Consider the following 18639-nt stretch of genomic DNA (forward strand, 5'->3'; position numbering starts at 1 on the left):
ACAACGCAGGCCATATCATCTCTGCTAATTAATTGTACTGCCCCGAGTACAGTAACTCTAACTGAACGAGGGCACAGCATTTAGGCAAGAGTTTAAGTTTTCGGTACAGTTTTCCAGTTAGAGATTCGCCCTGTTTTTAAGTGAATAATAAATTATTCCCCATGTTTAAAATATGCAGCAGCCCAACTTCATCTGAATTTTACCCATTGCATCTTGTTATTCCCTTTCTTTTTAGACTGAAGATAAAGCCTGCAGAGGTTTTTGTGGAGAGTGTATTTGAAATCTCAGAGCCTTCCTATTACTAAATTTTCAAAGGAGATGAGAATTGAACTTCCAGTCATTTGGTGTCTACTGTCTATAAAATAAAGGGAGCTTCTACCTTGCTGAAAAGTCTCCTGTGAAATTCCTGAGCTCTGTATTCATAGAGAGCATCTCTGGAGGAAGCAGTGAATTTTCGAGCTCTACCTGATCTGTCTCAAAGCTGTATAGCACAGGCTGAGCAGCATAAAATTCCTTTATGGTCCCTGTTCAAGATGCAGGTGGTTTGCTGGGATCATACAGACAAAAATCCAGTGTGGATTTTTGCCTTTGGGTAGTGGTGACCGCAAAGATCAGACACATACATGAAGCTTCTGTTTCTTCTAGGCCTCCCATGGCTCCCCATATTCCCAGACTTGTTTTGTGAGACATGTCGCTTCTGTTTCAGTATGTCCCTTCTTTGACAAAAGATGTAATTGGAAGTCATGTGTTTTGGCATAGGTTTGGGTTGGAACAGACTTTAAAGTTCATCCAGTTTAGGCACTGGAGCTGCTCTCAGGTCTCCCCTTCAGGAGCCTTCTCTTCTCCAGGCTGCCCCAGCCCAGCTCTCTCAGCCTGGCTCCAGAGCAGAGCTGCTCCAGCCCTCGCAGCATCTCCGTGGCCTTCTCTGGACTCATTCCAACAGCTCCATGTCCTTGTGGTTTTGTTGCCCCAGAGCTGGATCACAGCTGCAGCTGGGGGGCACATTCGGGATGTCTCCTGACCCTTACAGGGATGCCCCTTTGAAAGAGGTGATCTCGAACAGCGTGGGGTCTCAGTACCATTGCAGCTGAGAAAGGAGCACGTGGGCTGTCCTAGCAACACTCGCTGCTGTGTTAGCTACAGCCCTGCCTGAACACACTTGTTATTGGCAAAACTCCTGCATTTTCCAGGACTTGCCTGGACAAGGATAATTTCACTGTGCTAAAAGCCAGGTTTTCAAAGCAATACCATGCCGTGGCTGTGCCAGGTAATTTGCCACTGCTGATAACAGTCATGGAGTGTCTGATATCTCTTGTGATACAGGTGTTTTTATCACCTTAGTCTGGTGATAGGTTAATGCAGCAGTGGGAAAAAAACCCAAACATTTACTTATATCCCTGCCAGGAGCACATTGGTGGTAAACCGAGGGCCTGGTTTTCCACAGTGAATCTTCATACATAAGAACTGCTCCTAAGACAGAGGTTTGGCTCTTACGGAAGCTCCTGCGTGGAACCAGGTAGTTGAGCACTGTGAGCGCTACTCCAGGTATAACAAATGGTGGAGTCCAGCTGATAAATCAGGGATATACAATTATGCTTACCCTTAAATAGAGAAGTACAACTCCTGTTTTAAATTATTATTCTAATTGCAGCATTCTGAAAAATGCGTAATGAATTAATTTCCTAATAAGAGATTCCAGATTCCAAATTACAGCATCATGTGTGTCAAAACAGGAAGTTTGAGGCAGGGAGGCCAAAGTGTGCCATTGTCTTTACAATTCCTATTTACTTGCTCTAGATTTAGAATAATCCTTCTTTTCCCTCAGGTCTAGCACAGCCAATTTATCAATTGTAGGAAAATGATAAAGGCAGCAATAAATAATAATAATAATAATATATAACAACTGTGCGAGTGATGAATTATAAACCAGAGGCTGGGAAAGGGAATGAAGCCACAACACAGAAGCTGCTTTACAAGGCTGAGAAAGCGGTCTGAGTTATTCTTCTGGCTTATGACAATGGGGAACATTTATGGGAGTTTGCAAACAGCTTGCGACACAAATCATTTTGTTTCAGGTTGTATTTATAGGGCTTAGTTAAGAGTTTTTTAGTATCCATTAAAATCCAGTGTTCAGAGGTTTATAGCTCAGCTGTTAAGGTCTTCTCCCTAAGGATCAATTGTTTGGGGTTGTTTGGGGAATTATTATTATTATTTATATAATTCAGTTTAAATTGCTTAGCCTAATGTAAAGAAACAGAGCGCAAATGCTAAACAGGTCTTGTTTGGGAAAGAAAAGGTGACTTCGTAGTCCTTATTTTGGTTCCAGATCCTATTTCTACAACTATTTTATCTCACAAACCAGTTGCATCCCTCTTCACGTCATTTCTGTAGCCATTTTGTGCTCCGAGTTCTGCAGCCTCTACAAGAGAACAACCGCCATGCAGTGTTATCAGTCTTTTATTGCTGCTTCTCTGTGTATATTTCTGTAATTTAAAACAAGTTTTTTTCAGTTGAAATGGTAGAATTTGCTATAGGTCATGGCATTTAGCTGGTGGTTGAGATCTCTATTGAAAATAGGCCTGATGTGTCTAGGGCCTTATCCAAGTCTTAATGCTTTCTTCTTCTACTTTATTTCTTTTATTTACTAAGACCAGAATTCTCTGAGAAAAATGCCTTGTTATCCTGCACACTTTATTAACACATAGAGTGAAAAGTAACCAAATCCTAAGGAGCATAGCCTTTAACAGCCCAAATAGATGAAAAGTGGAGGGTTGGCAGAAGAAGAGACGAAATGACTTGCCTGGAGTGGCAGTGATAGCCAGTGACGGAGGGGTGTCTCCCAAGCCCTGCCCCAAAGCTATCTTTCCTCCGTGGTGTTGCTTTTCAAGCTACAATGCAGTATTTTTGGTGAGAGGTGAGTCAGATCCAAAGAGCACCACTGGATCACAACCAGTTAGGTGGATATGGAGGGTTAAGAACCTGACACAGAGGGAAAAGGTCAGCTGAGAGATCTGGTAGTTGCATTTCATAAGCATGGGAGCATTTGAGCCAAATGTGTATCTTGAGGAAGAGTATTTTACATTCTTAAAATGCACCTGCTTGTGGAATTAATACAGTGGCTGTTCTTATTTAAATCCTTTTCTACTGCATCAGGCTTCCTTTGTGTCAGTAGTTCCTGGCTGTTTCTCAGTTAATTCTAAATATTCATGACATTAATTCTATTTAAGTCCTGTGCTGCTATCTGAGACAAATGTCAACATTTTTATGACAAACTGCTGTATCCATTGCATACAGTGGAGTCCCCAGGGAACCTGTTTGCTGTGGCTGACTATCAATCTCTGATTGAAAAGCAGATTGACACCAATAAAAGCTTTGCTAGTTCTCATTTCCCCATTTTAAAATGATCCAAGCAGCTCAATAGCCATCATAGACGTATAGAGTGGTTTTAGGCTGTACGTAATTCATCATCTCAATTGTTGTGCCTTTTTAACTTCTAATTTTGGAATATCAGAACTTCTCCATCAGGTCAATAGAACATTCAGTTACTGTCTCCTTGCCCTTTCTTCTTGCATTGCCATCACACAGGCCCCCAGGTTCCTTCGGGGCCCTGGCAAAGTGTCTTTTCAACCTCTTTAATTCCTGCCACAACCCTTTTTGTGGATTATTCTTCTCACTTCTCACCTGGCTGTATGAACCGTAAGCTCTGCACTTTCTAGGTGTGTAATAGTTGCATGCAGAAGAAAACAAGTTGTTGCCTCCAACCTATTGATTCTGCTTTCAAAGTTAACTTGACGCTCACTCAGTTTTTGTGTCCTGTAATTTCTATTTCTGGCAGTGATGAAGAAAGGAAGAAGCTCTCAGACTCCAGACTGTGAATCCAAAGCTGACAGTAAAAAACCATTTAAGCGGCATTCTCTGTGAGATCCTGAGGTCAAACTTTGGCCATCTGGCAGTTAGGAATAGGCATGTGTGAAGACATGCCAGGCACCTGCTGAAGGCAGATCTGCCATAGCAAAGTCTTCAAAGGTTTGCTTACTGCTTCTCAGCCATTGCCTGGGTTTCATTTGTAGCTTCTCTTATCGAGCACAATTTCTAAATGAGGATGGTTGCTTCACTTTAAGGACGTACAAATGACTTGCCCTCACCTGTCAAGCATGATCCTTGTATTTTACCAGGCCCATTATGAACGCAATCTTTCTGTCGAAAATTTGCATACCTCCTTTCTTGAAAAGTAATGACAGCAATTTCTTTCCCTCCGCTCACTTTCTGAGTGTCTCATTTAACAGCACCTGTGAAACCGACAGGCGCAGAGATGAGAAGTGAAAGAGAGCAGTTGATTAAATCATCATCAAGTCGGGCCTCAGAAAGTCAATTCTGCTTCCCGTCTGCAATGATATCCTTTTATCTTAAAGTAATGAGCTATGGCACTTTCGCATCCGGTAATGCGATAAGTTCTATTAGCATGTTCCATTTGCTTCACAAGCAAGGGCAAGTCATTTCAGCAAGCTCATATCACTGCAATCAAAGCAATTGGCTTCACAGGCAGAGAAGAAAGAGGAAAGGCTCAGGGTGATTTTTATGGATCACAACACAGTGGAAAAAAATAGATTCTTGTATTATTTTAACCCGTAACATGCTTTGCTTCTTGTCCATCAGGATATTTTGATTTCATTAGCTTGTAAGTACCAGGAAGACTTAAATTCCGAACTGAACTCTCAAGCTAAGACTTTTTCAGAACAGGAGTTCTGAAAAACAGGAATCTTTTCGTACACAGATACAGTGGCTAATGCAGTATTAGGCACTGACTTCATTAAACACTGATTAGTTTAAGTCTTTGCTATTGACTTAGTCCACCAGTATAAATGCACTTTCTTATTATTGTTTGCTATTACTTATGTTTTGAACCCTGACACAGTACTCATGCTAAAAGTGACATACACGCTGCACCTTGTTTTCATCCGTTGAGAGGATGCTAAAAATAACATCATGTGCTGCAAATTGTCTACAACCAGAAAGGCAGGTAAGGAGGCAGCAAATGCACATTCAGCATCCCAGAAGCAAAGGCATGTAGTCATTTTTCCATATAGAGGATTGAGGAACTGAGGCAGGGAGTTCATCTTCCTGTTATAGAAGAGAATTGCTTCCTAAAATTAAGATCTGGTTGTGTATGTGGCCAACAGCTGCTTGGTGCCCGGTTAGACAAGTGGAATTTGGATGCCTGACTTGCAGCAGGCACTTTCTGAAGATGCTGAGCTGAGAAACTCGTGGCATCGTTAGCTTTCTAATGGTACATCTGGAGAGCCCATTTAATCTTCCGCTGACATCAGTGGGACCATTGTCCTGTTCTTTGGGGATGGCTGGATTGGGCCTTAAGCACTTGTGGGATCATTGAGCAATGACACCATAAGGAAGCCATTGGGAGCGATAATGGAGGGAAAGAAGTTGCACTTTCCCAAGAACTGCAATAACTTGGCACTCTCAGCTCAGTTTCCAGGGAGAAAAGGAAAATGTGTTTCTTACAGGGCTGGTTTCACTTCATCCTTCACTGGGGCTCTGCCTGGGGTGTCTCAGGCTGTCAATGGTGTGTTTCTCATGGGTGAAACCAAGCTCCAGGCAGATGGCCAGGACTTTGGGCTGCAGCTCTGTCCCTGACAGCCCTCGGGCAGGTCCTCCTGCATCCCAGCCTCTCCCATCCACACCCAGCTACAAGCCTTCCCCTCCAAGTGGTAGACAGTCATAGAATCACAGAGTGGTTTGGGTTGTAAGGGACCTTAAAGCTCATCCAGTTCCAGCCCCTGCCATGGGCAGGGACACCTTCCACTAGAGCAGCTTGCTCCAAGCCCCTGTGTCCAACCTGGCCTTGAACACTGCCAGGGATAGGGCAGCCACAGCTTCTCATCCCTTTGTCAATCGCTGGCAATGTGGGGACTGACACAACAGAATCAAACCTCAAAATAGGACTCGGGGTTGACTGCCTGGAGTGAAAACGCCCTTTATAAACAAGCTCCCTGTAGCCTACCAGGAGTAGGTGTACTACCCATCAGCTGCCAAGGTTATATTCACCTCCTATGTAAATATAATGTGGATCATCTTTATCATGGATTGTAATGTGTTTACATTAGTACTCAAAATGTAGTTCTTCCTTATCAAACCATTGTTTTGTTGTTGTAGGAGGTAGAAGGAGCCACTGATTGTGTCGGTTTGCTATAGAAAACAATCATGAAAGTCCTCGGAATGAGGAATTAGAATTATACTTGAAAGTGGTTCTAAGTTCTGAATATTTCTCCTGTAAGGGACCAAGATAACTTTAAATGTCCAAGACTGATAAGTTTCATCTGAAGTGAAGTAGTTTGGATAAAATGGAATTCAGATTAAAGGTCAACGTTGCAATCTTTTGTCCAGGCTAAGGTAATTTGTGTAAAATGGGACTTTTGTGTGAATAATCCATAATTTCAGCTTTTGAGAAAGCAGACCTTAAACTTCTCAGACCATCTCTGTTTCAGAGTCATTCCTTACAGTGAATCGCTGTGGATGTGGCAAAGAATTGCTAAGCAGAATGTGATGTTAACCAATTTGTGAGATGCTAGATAGAAGATTCCTCGGCAAGGAGCTCCATGCTGAATGCTACTTGCAGGCAAAGGCAGAGACGGGAAAGAAAAGAAGTGAAATCCTTGCTCTTAGTTTCTTTGTGACTCTGCCTGTCTCCATTTCATCAATTAGAAAATTGCCCATTTATTCCCTGTCTGTGTCTCCTTTCATCTAGGAGATGGGTTTTTTTCTCCTTTTTCTTGGAAGCAAAGGTCTAATTGTATAGCTAAAATATCATCTTTGCCCTTTCCAGGGCTGTCAGTTTGTCATTGGTGGATAGATGGACAAGAATATTGTAAATGTCAGTGTGAACATGGTTTAGGTCTGGGTTTTCCTCATTTTCTTCAGATTTCTTTTCAGCAGACAGATGAGTAGAATCACTTTGTTCAGTGCTGGCGTTTCAGCAGCACTGGCTCCTTTGGTGGCAATGATAAATGGATCCAAGATATGAAATAGCTGTTCCAGCAAAGTCCATTGAGCAGAATAGAGAACAATGCCCTCCTCAATGTCATTGTACATTATATATTCAATGATTGCCACTTTTTGCACAAGAATGTGTTCAATCAGCAAGGTACATAGAAATCCATAGTGTTGCTTCAGCCTGAATGAGCCTGTGAGGTGGCACAGACCTTTACTCAGCTTGATTTGGACCAGACTCTCTCAAGCTATTAAAATGGGCTCAAATTAGAGCTGTAACCACATAGGGTGTCTGATTTTTGAAATGTGGCATTGGGATCAGGCTCGTTCTGCAGGTGCTGCAGATGATGTGCTGTGCATTTGAACTTGCCCTTGCTTCAGCTGGAGCAGGGGATTTGGGAAGTACAGCCGATATTTAGCCCTGTCTTCAGTTTTCCTTTTCTTCTATAAAACACAGCAGCAATTAAACCTCAAATGGGAATTGGAAAGTTGTTTTTCCACTTCCCACTGCAGCTGTATGTGTGTGTACTCCATGTTGCAGGGAATGCATCGCAATCCAGACCAACAGCGGTGATTTCAGAGGTTTAAGCTGGGGCAATAAGAAGAGGTTTCTACTTTGTCGCTACAAAGACCTTTATGAGTTCGTATGTTCCTGCCTTACCTGGGGTTGATTTTAGGAGTAACTGTTTGAATTTTGACTGCAGGGCACATTGTGAAAGTGCAAGTTTATGGGTTACTGATTCTGAGCAGCACTTCTTGAGCATGAAGCTGCAGAAATACTGGACAAGGAGGCACGTGCATGTCAGCTGATGTGCTGGCTGCTAGCCTGCACACGTCGGTTATTAAAGGTGTTTGAACAGTTTAAGTGATAACTGTGGCCACTTTGAGCAGTTGTCTGTCCTCATTAATACCTCTGACTATATAGAAATTAGGAGCAACCTTAACGTTTCCATATGTTTTATCTGTGGAGCTAGTTTTGAGCAAGCTTTATACATCCCTTGCTTTGGATTTGGTTTGTAGCGCTGTCGGTTCTCTGGGAAAACTGCTCAGAGCCCATTCTGCCCAGTGCAAGACTTTCAAAAGCATAAACCAGGCATTTTGAAGAGCCCGTACTCGAGGGACCTGTCAGGCTGTGGTTTAAAGAAGATCTCACAGCATTTTGTGCCATGCTCATTTGAAAACTTGGCCGTATGTGGGAGCTGTGGGTGCTCAGCAGTTTTGCTAATCTGGCTTTCATCTCAGTGCCTAAATGACGCTGAGGGCTGGCCGGGTGGGTGGGTTTTCCATAATGTAGGCCAGCTTTTGGAAGTTTGGCTCCAGGCTCTGCTCACGCCTGGCCCTGGGTGACTGTAATCAGTCACGACTTGTGCTCAGTGTGGAGATAGAAGTGCCTTGAGCCTGAGATTTGCGGAAAGAAGCCTCTGTGTGTTCAGGTGTAAAATGTGTCTGCAGCCTCCTTGTCCTGATTTGTCACGTTATCACTCACAGCTTCCAGTGAAGCCAGTGGCAGCTATCCAAAAATCAGGTCATGCTATCTCTGAATGATAGTTTGGATTCCCAGTGATTTGCAGAATATTTGGATGCGGCGCGTGCACAGAGCTGTGGATTCCCGAAGCCAGGCATGGGAGAGCACTGAAAAATTATCTTTTTGCAATAGGCACAAACCACTGAAACTCAGCCCAGAGCAGAAGGCCAGTTGAAAGCATTTGCATTACTTCAGTTCCAAAACAGTCTGGTGCTGTGAGAACCACAAAGCACTTAAATCATTTTACTTTTCTCTATGGCCCTGGGAGGTAGAGAAATGTGAGAGGAGCCGAGCAAGCAGTGCAGGCTCGAGTCTCCAAATTGACCAGTAATTCTGAATAATCAACTTCACGGTTGTCAGCTTTGGTTTCCAAAACCTGTTCTGCAGCAGTGGTTAGCAGTAGGCATGCAGAGGATGGAAACACCTTGTGCTTAGCACTTCTGGGAAGAAAATGCATCCAGAAATGTAAATGAGCACATCAGAGTAAGGGCCACTGAGGAATGTGTGTGCAAGCACAGTGCCTGGAGTCCCTACACAGCAGTCTCAGGCACGGGAAGAGCATCCAGTTGCTCCAGTTCAGTTTCCAGCCTTAGAAGCAAACCTCTTCCTTCTTCTGCAAGTCTTTTTGGAGGTATCCCTGCGCATCAGTTGTCTGGTTGTTTTTTCCATAGACCCGAGGAAATTCACATATATTAATCCTTAGGGAAAATTTAGCTTAAGGTGGATATGCATGCACATGCAATGTGTGTGCCCACACGCAGACACACACATATGCATACTACATGTGGCTATAACCCCAGTGCAGTGCATAAAGCCCTTTTCTCCCATCCCTCCTTCCCTTTCCTACAGCTTGCCCATAAAACCCTGCTCTTGGAACGGGACAGAGCTGCTGGACAGTGGGTCCCTTCCCTCGCACCCCACCAACAAAACCTCTTTGTGAGTGAAATAGATGCCTTGTGTGTGCAGCACCGCTGGCATTTCACACAGTGTAGCTGGAAGCAGGCTGGGCAAACGTTGGGAGCTGTTTGCTGAGTGCATTTATTGCTTTTGCATAATTTATGAACTGGAGGGGTTTGACCATCATTCGTCTCTGCCAGAGGCTGGCACTGAGGGCTCTGGAGGCTGGAGCTGTAAATTGGATGGTGTGCTCCTGCTGAGCTCACAGCAAAGTCCTCGGGTCAGTATGGGAATTTAATACCGGGAATGGAAGTGTTTTCTCTGAGTGCCATGTGGGCCTCCGCGCAGCAGAGGCTTTTTTGGCAGGCACAGTGACTGGCCAGATCACGGAGCTGTCAGTCACTGGGCATGTTGTGAGGGGAGTCTGAGCATTTTTAATCGGCTTGGCATCCGTGCTGCTTCCATAATGGACACCAGTAGGTCTCAGTCCTTCGCCATATGCTTAACTCTGGAGACAAGGTGCTTCTGGGTATAGCAGTAATTATTTGATGTGGAATTAAGCGGACCTTGAAATTAGAACTGGACTGTCGGAGAGCAGCAGCTTAACACTTTGATGGAACGAGTTTCCCCCCGCCAGCGCTCTGTGCATTTTCTCTGCAGATTCACTTGGATGCGGGGAACTGTTTCGCTGGCAAATTCAGATGTCACTGCTGGCAAATACTCTTCTCCCCAAGTACCTCCATACTGTAGAAAACACAAAACCCTGAGCTCTTTCCAAGCTTATGAGTCAGGGAAAACTTAATCCACAGCAGAGGAGAGATTCCTTAAACCAGACAAAAAATGGTGGGGGAAGGAGATCTTCACGTGTGCCCCAGCAGCAGGAGTGATGATGGCATGTTAAAACCCACTGAACCCTGCTGCTAGAAGGGAATCATCCTTGGCTGCTTATATATCCACTTCTAACCGGCATTCTTTCTCCTTTGAGATTCAGAACCGCTGGGTCCTCCTGGCTCTAAGCAAGCAGTGGATTCAAGTGCTGTTAGGCCAAAACCTGATTTTTTCCCAACAATTGTAAAATAGAGATAATAAATGGGAATTCTTTGTGACATGCTGTGATTCCCATGTGTGTGTTTGCTGTTTTGTACAGGTAGGGCCTTTTTTTGCAAGCATACTTACCTATGCTTACCCTCGTAGCAGAATCTCACGCTTGTAGTCATGCTGAAGTCAGAATGCGCTATATTGACAGGGTGAGGGTATGAGTGCTTTATATAAATGGCATACTGTTCTAGAAATGTGCAATTTTCCTGTTGTCAGTTAAGCACACTCTCTTCATTAACTTAAGCGTTGTGTGAGGGTTTCAAAATTCAAGCTTAAACAGTTTCATATCTTCATATTCCCTCTCAATTGTTTGTTGCCAGAGTACTTAGGTGCAACTCATGCTATATAAGTCATTTCAGTTATGAAGTAAATTTCACTTCCATTTCTGTTTGAAATTATCTGAAAGCAGATTGCAATCTTATCTAATCATTGCTTCACGTAAAGCTATTTGTAAAGTACCTAGAAATAGTTCTTTAATTTGTTTGTATGTAGCTCACCGGTGTGGGGAAGGCCTCTACTGATGAAAATGAATCAAAAACCAGTAAACCAGGGACTTGATTGTGCAAATCAAATACACACACTTGTGGGTGCATTTGGTTGTGGGTATCCACATCCCGCTGTAGAGTTAACCCTTGGAATTCACAAAGTGGTTTCAAAGCAGTTTGGTTGTCTTGTGAAAATACTCACAGATGCATTAAATAGGGTACAAATGCAGGAAGGGCTTTACTGGCTGCTGCAGCAACATGATCAGCTGGTCCTTGCTTTAGGGAAGCCTGATTCTCCTCTTTAGTGATCTTACACTGTCCTTCGAACCATCTGCCATTAGATCTGCAGAGGTGTTGGTTCACCCTTGAATGAGCCTCACAGCCCCGTTCTCTAGAGTGTAAGACTGTAGTTAAAAAATAACCATACAGAAGGAGGTGTTTTCCTCATTCTTCTGCTGTGGAGGTAGCCAAGTGTGACCTCTCCATAGTCACCCAGAATTAGGTGGGATGAATCAAATCTGTGTCTGAGACGAGCAGTGAGTTGCATGGTCCTTACAGTCCTACAGCTTTTACACTTGTAGCGAATGTTAATGTGGTTTCCTGATGCTTATCTGTACTGACACTCGATTCATCTAGTCCTGATGTATTTCTACAACAGTAAAAGTTATTAAAAAATGGAGCAATGGCACTTGATGAATATCAAGACCCACTAGTGTTACTGTTCAGCATTTTATAGGATTATAAGTGTTTACTGTGATACCTGGGCTTGAATTACAGAGAACTTCAATGAATCAATTAATGTGTCATGTTCTGGTGTCCTCTGGGACTTCTGAATTGTTTGGTTCAGCAGCAGTAAAGGCTGAATCCTCCAAGTAGTCCCGGAAAATAAATGGGAGCCTTGCAAATGCTTCTCTTATGGGACAGACAAACCTGGTTCCATACCCTCCTATCTACAGAGCCTTTGAAGGCGATGTATTGGCAGGTAGTGTGAGAAATGCTGTCTGTCAGAAGAGAACAAAACAGCCCTTTAATACTGCTTTTCTTCTCTGATCCAGTTTTGGAGTCTAATGTGCTCGTGCACCATCAGTTCCTGTGCAAGTGAATGGAGCTAACAGAGGGCACTGCAGATGCCTTTTGTGGTGTTCAGTCCATTTTGTTCATATTTCAAACATACAAATGTATCATCTCAACAATAGTGGGGGGGTGGAAATTTCCTCCTTTACGGTAATTGAGCTTTTTCCCAAAGGAACCAGGTTTGATGCCATAGGGTTTGGGTGTTTCAGCCATCTTCTTCATAGAAATCTCTCACTTCTTTGCTGTAACAAGTTTCTCTTACCTGTGTCTTTGTTTCTTTTTGTGTTGCAGTGTGACAGCGACAGTGATCAAGAAGAAAAGGTAAGAAAAGAAATCGCTATGGGAGCAAAAATAATTTGTTGGATTTGCTGCATTCACTTATTCCTCTTATTCTGTTATTTATTCCAAGTTTCTTTTGGGATTGATCTAAAGCATCTCTCTACAATGAAAATACTTTGTTTCCTTTAATTTAATTTTGGAATAGACTTCCAAGGAAAGAGAATTCTCATTAATATTTTGGAGGCTCCACAATTCATCCTCAAGCATATTGATGCCCCGGTTTGTGTGGGTTGTTTATGAACACCAATCTCACTACCAACCCTTTCTGTGGCAACATTTTCCCTTGGGAAGTTCTAACAGCAACCAAATATGTTTGTAACCCTCACATTTGCACTCTTTAACAGTTACTTGACCACTGTTATCGCCTGTTTTGCTTCTCTGCAGGCAAGGGTCTCCAAACTCAAATTGAAGTGTTATGGTTGATATATATACAGATCTGTCTTTTTAGAAACAACATTTGGAAGCTGTACATTGAGTCAAGTGATACAACTTGCTGATAACTCTCTCAATAACTTTGGGTTCCTAAGTGGAAAAAGGGAAGAATGTCACACTGAAAATGTCAGGCACTGATCTGTAATGCTGCTTATTGTTCAGAAGACTAATGGTAATGTGGAAGTAATATTCATACTGATGCACATTTCAATGTCTTATTTAATGTTGTGAACAGACTAACATCTACCTTCCTTCTCTGGCAAAAACGAAATAATACTTGCATAAAAACTGGTCTAATTTCTTTATTTGCAGGTTGGGTTTTGTGATTTTCAGGTGTACATTGAGCTTTAAGGGATGTTTTGATAATGTAAACACTTTTGCCTCCTCTTTCACTCGATAAATTGGGGGATGGAAGTTGGGGGAGGATAAAATAATGTTGGATAATGTCATTCGTGTAACAACATGGAATTGCTTAGAGTTTCATGGCTGGTTCTGTGAGCTCAGTCCAGGTCAAACCAAGAAGAATAGAAATGACCAAATTGATATGCAGTTTGTACAACAGAAAAGAACAAATATGTTGTAAAATCCACAAGGAAACAATAAATATAGAAATCACCATTCATTAATCAGTTTTCTATAGGATTTGTGTAGCAGGGAGCAGAGGAGATTTTCAACCCGTTCTGTACATAACTACCAAAGCTCTACCCTTCAGCTTGTTTTAGTGATTTCCCAAGTAGAGATTTTTTCCCCCATGTTTCTTAATAATTTCCTAACTGTGTTAAAGAACCACTATTTACTTTGAACTGCAGTGATTTCCCTTTCATAAGGAAACTAATCACTGGAGTTAATCAGTGTGACAACAGAAAGGGGAGGTTTTGTTGGGTTTTTGCACAGAATATTAACCTGCACTTTTAGAGATGAATTTTTAATGTATTACCATTACATTCCATCCTGTGAAGCGATTATTCATTTTCAGGATGTTCCTTATGCAGTGGAAGATGATAAACTGAAATTCAGCTCCCATGTTTATGGCACCCCGAACTAGAAGTGTAATTTCCTGCCACCGCTGCATTTACAGAGCTAAACCTCTGCTCATTTCACAGTATTTTTCTCTCATAGCTGTATGAAAAGGCAGAGAGGCAGCTTTTGGGGGTGGTAGTGGTGTGCTGGCTCAGGATAGTTTCCACAACACAAAGCAGGGGAGACTCAAGGTTGTACCTCACACAGAATATCCCAGTACTTGTGCAGGCCGGATTTAAAATCCAGATGTGTATTTCATCTCTGTGATCTATATTTTGTCTTCCCCACTAATGAAATGAGATTAAGTGCAGATCCAAATATCCCCAATAATTTAGTGGTTTTCAAATCCCAGAGCCAGAGCCAGCTTTGAATTTCAGAGCTCAGGCCCAGTTCTAAAAGACGACAGCTAACCCTGGTGTATTTATTCAGGCTGCTCTGGCAGCCTAGGCAAAGATCTAAAGGCCTTGTTCTGCTGTTAATTTGAATTCAGCATATGTAGCCTGTTATAAAATGCGAGACATCATCATTTGAGCAGGTCAGGCATATTCAGATGAAGACAAATGGTGCTTATTTGATTTTCTTAAAATCAGGAAATGAAAAAAGTGCTCTCTGGAGAAATCATGTTCTGCCTGACTTAGATGATAGACCAAGGCATGTACCCCAGATAAGAACAGGCGCTCGTCTTGCGGGTTTTATCTCTGAAGGACGGTCGGGACTGTCAGCTCGCTGACATGTGCATTATCCATGTCATTTTAAACAAAGTGACCTGTAGAAAAGTGCACTCTGCCGTGACATGATAATGGGCTGTTGGATGACAGGTAAAGTACACACTATAAAGGAGGCTGTGCGTTATTCCTTTGTTTAACTGACAAGTAGAAACTTCTTTTCTTCAGACAGGCAGGATCTTTTAGATCTCTTTCAATAGGACCCAGAAGATTTTTGAATTCCTGCTTTAAATAAAATAACTTTTTTTTTTTGTACCAAAAATTCCTATAAGCAAAATGTATTGAGAGAAGTGAGGGTGCCAGACCTCTGGGCAAGAGATTGATGCTTTTATAAATAGTGGTTGGCATCCTCAGGTTTCATTAATAACCATAGGAGCTGAGGGTGCTCAGCAGGATTAGAAGTTTTAAGATCCTTGACCCACACATCTTATATCATGATGAGGGTATTAGCCTCCAACCGTGGAGCTGTTCTAGCAGTGGATTGTCAAATTGCTCGTGGTCGGTCCTAGGTCAATGTGTTCTGAGGATTGTGAAGTTATTCTGCTCCCACCAGAAACATCTTTGTCTAAAATGTTTCTGGGAAGAGGAGGTCTGCTTTTCCTTAGGATTACCTCTCGCAGAGTTTGATATCCTGAAGTATACAGAATGCGGTGTATTCCTGCAGATGAATTCTGCACTTGCTGTGCAGAAAATGGAATCAGTTTTACTGCATTTAGTATTTTTGAGGGCAAGCCCACACTGGTCCTTCAGTGTGCCTGGGAAATAAGAGATCCATGAGAGGTAAAACTAATGCAAGACAGGCACATGCTTCTACTAGAATAAGTAAGACCTGGAATCCAGAAAGATAGACTAGTGCTTTTGAATAAAAACCAGCAGATCAGTATGATGAAAGGTGTGTGACAGGTCGCGGTGGCTGAAAGACAGGTTGGTTCAAGCATGTCTAGATGGGCCACAGTGAAGCAGGAGAACACAGGAAGGAGCGGGACGTGGGAAGCTGAGGAGCAGATGAATAGTGAGTGGTGACAGAGTAGGAAAAGTAATGTCTCCTAGGCTGTAAGTATGACTTCTTTTTCCACACTTGAATATGTATCTGTCTGGCTGCGTAAATCATTGTTGATATCTGATCTCTATTAGGTGATGGCTGTGCCTCCAATCCATCTTCCCTCGCCTTTAATTGGGAGCCGACAGACAGAGTCACTTTCTGTCTGTGTCTGCCCTCAAATGAGACATTTCTCCAGAGGTTTCTCTGGAAGAAGAAACAAGGATATTTAATTGAAAAATGAAGCAGCCCCTGCTTAGCAGTACTGTAGCTAAGGCTGTGTCAGCATCTCAATTTAAAATGACATGTTTTGGGTGGATAATTTGTCTATTTATATAGATTCATGCCTCTTCATTCCAATTCGGCACACAGCTCCGGACTGGAGCGCCCAAAGTAGGCATTTCACTCTCCTGTTGCTAAAAAACCTGAAGAGGTTACAAGTGTGTCTGTGGAGGGAGGATAGATTTGGGAGACTTGCATCAGAACGTGAAGCGCTAATTCTTAGAGAGATGTCATTTTCCATCCTGGGATCCTTTCAGCAAATGCCACTGGGATTTCTTACTGAATCAGAAAGAAGTCTGCATCCCAGGGGAGCTCGGATTTTCTCCATTAAAAAGTCTGTCAGTCTTACAGCGAGCAGGTCTCCAGAGCTCATAATCTAAAATTAGGGCAAGCTATTGCACAGCTGCCAAACTTAAGTGCAACTGTATTATCTCGATAGCTACATACAGGCTTTAAAAAGATACCTGTGGTAATTAATACAATATTAAAACATACGGGAACCAAAAGGAAGCCCTGTTTTGAAAAGCTGTACAAGCAGCTTTGATATGGATGTCAAGTGCTAAAGACGAGGTAAGGAGTAAGGTCCTGTTATATTCACCATCCCTCCCATTTCTTCTCACCGCTCTTTAATTAGGCAGGTTTTAGAATTAAAGCTCCATCTGAGGCACTTTAGTGATCTTTCACATCTTACGAAAATATTTCACTGATCAAGGGGGCCTGCTTTGCAATGTGCACAGGGTTACTTACATCTGATTCAAGAGGAGAAGCCTGCTTCTCACTTGAATCTTATCCAACTTTGATAGCATGCACAACTTAGAAGATTACTGCAATTGATGACTTAATTCTGTGTATATTTTAGTAGTACCCAAGCAGTTCTCTCTTGATGAGGCTCTTGAATCCCATTCAAACATGTTCTTCCAGGAGCCAGCAGTGTTTGGCTTATTACAGCTGCAGCCCCAGCACTGCCCAGTGTTCTACCGAAAAAGGGCTTTGCTCTGGGATGTTGTGTACGATGCAACAGAGGGGGAAAGAGACCAGTTAAACCAGTGGCAGAATAACAAATCCCACCCCAGCTTGGAGGGGGTTATTATGGGTGGATGTTGTGCTTCACTTAAGAAGCCTGTGCTGGTGTGAGCGTGTTCCTTGTGAGACTTGGTTATTTTGCTCTTAGGAAAGAAAAATAATGTGCTTTGAAAGCCCCATGAGAGCTGGGGAATGGTGTTTCTTCCATCAGAATGTTTTTAATGATAATGCTGATACATTTGATTGCATATAAACCAGCTATAAACCAAAGATTATGGCATAGAAAATATCATAGATCATTCTGGTATGCTCAGATCAAGGAAATGTGGGGGGGTTGTATATATCTGTAAGCACACAAAAGCGTTCATGCCTGTATCCTATGTGTGGTTTTGAAGTGCTTTTGGACAACTGTTGTGTGTATGGCCTGTGGAGAGAGATTTTGGAGTAGTGCTTTGGCAGATGTCTGATGCCCAGTTTGGTGCATAGACTCTATTTCAGTGTTTGGTAGTTAGATATCCACATGTACAAGTGTTTGTGTATTGCTGTGCAGTTGTGTATAGTTTGCTTTCCAATGTGCTCCTGGCTGTGTTAGAAAAAACCCACAATTTTTAGCCCATCTTTAGAAAATCAACCGCTTTAGGTAATTATAACTGCTCTGGTATATTTATTATAAGCAGAGTTTGGGATGAGCCTACTTAAAACCGTGCATTTCAGTGTCGCTAAATAAATGCAGTTGCTTGGTCATGAACTTCAGGCAGGTGCAATTCACTCTCATGGGGGCAGTTGCATTAGTCTGGGAATTTTTTAGTAGGATGCATGGAAACAAAGCTCTGCTGGGGGTATTTTTTCCCTCACTCCTGGGAAGCATGAGAGGAGGGAAGAGTCTGGGTAGCACTTGGAAGAGAAATGTCCACCTGGATGGTGCCAGGGCTGTTGCATGTAGATACGTCGGAGCCAGTTCAACTTCTAAAGGGCCACCACTGTGGCCATACAGGAATATTTGTGTTCTTCTTACTATCGAAAAACTCAACCAGGGTTTCAGTTCAGTGTTTGTGCATTGCTGGAGTATAACTAATAAATTACAATTTCCCTGGTCTGAAAGATGTTGGTCACAGAGGGAACTCTCGGCATTTATTGAGCACAGTAGCAGCATTTATTTTCTCATCCTGTTCTCTACACTCTTCAACTCTAGGTGCAGGTTTATGAAGACTGGGGTGATTTCTAAAGGAAAACTTCAAAGTATAAGATGTATCAACTCCACTCTAATAAGAGTGCTTGAGAAAGTAGTGTGTAGCCTTAGGGTTGCGTGAGATGTTCCCTGGCACTCCCAGCTAGGGAATGGAAGGGAAAACCACTGGAATTGAGCTTCTATGGGGCTGTGACGTCCTGAGGTTCAGGAAGAGGGGATTGACTGCAATATAGGCATGGACTTTTATGTGGGAGCTTCAGGAGGGGTTCGTGGTTGGAGCCATCTCTCCCTGCACTGGACCTCCCTGGTAGAAAAGCCTGAGTACTTGTCAGGCCCATTGAGCCCTCACGCCCTGGGCAGCAGCACATTGTGCTCCCGGAAGGGGAAAAGGATTATATATGACAATAAGAGGGAGCTGAATTCATGAAAAAGCTCCTTAGATGGTGGATACCAACATGTTTAGCAAACAAGGCTCTGTGGGGAAACGGTGGCTGAGAACCTGATTG

The 18639-nt window shown here is 42.8% G+C and overlaps 1 protein-coding gene across 8 annotated transcripts in view; it reads left to right on the forward strand.

The window, feature by feature from the left end:
• AUTS2 (activator of transcription and developmental regulator AUTS2) overlaps positions 1 to 18639 on the forward strand; it is a 735180-nt gene that overhangs the window by 495234 nt on the left and 221307 nt on the right. For all 8 annotated transcript variants that reach the window (XM_065694320.1, XM_065694323.1, XM_065694322.1 and 5 more), the window contains one exon: positions 12376 to 12405. In XM_065694320.1, the coding sequence (XP_065550392.1) occupies positions 12376 to 12405 (30 nt within the window). The remainder of the gene's footprint in view (positions 1 to 12375; positions 12406 to 18639) is intronic.

Source organism: Lathamus discolor, chromosome 14 (assembly GCF_037157495.1).
Source record: "Lathamus discolor isolate bLatDis1 chromosome 14, bLatDis1.hap1, whole genome shotgun sequence".
Classification (NCBI taxonomy): domain Eukaryota; kingdom Metazoa; phylum Chordata; class Aves; order Psittaciformes; family Psittacidae; genus Lathamus; species Lathamus discolor.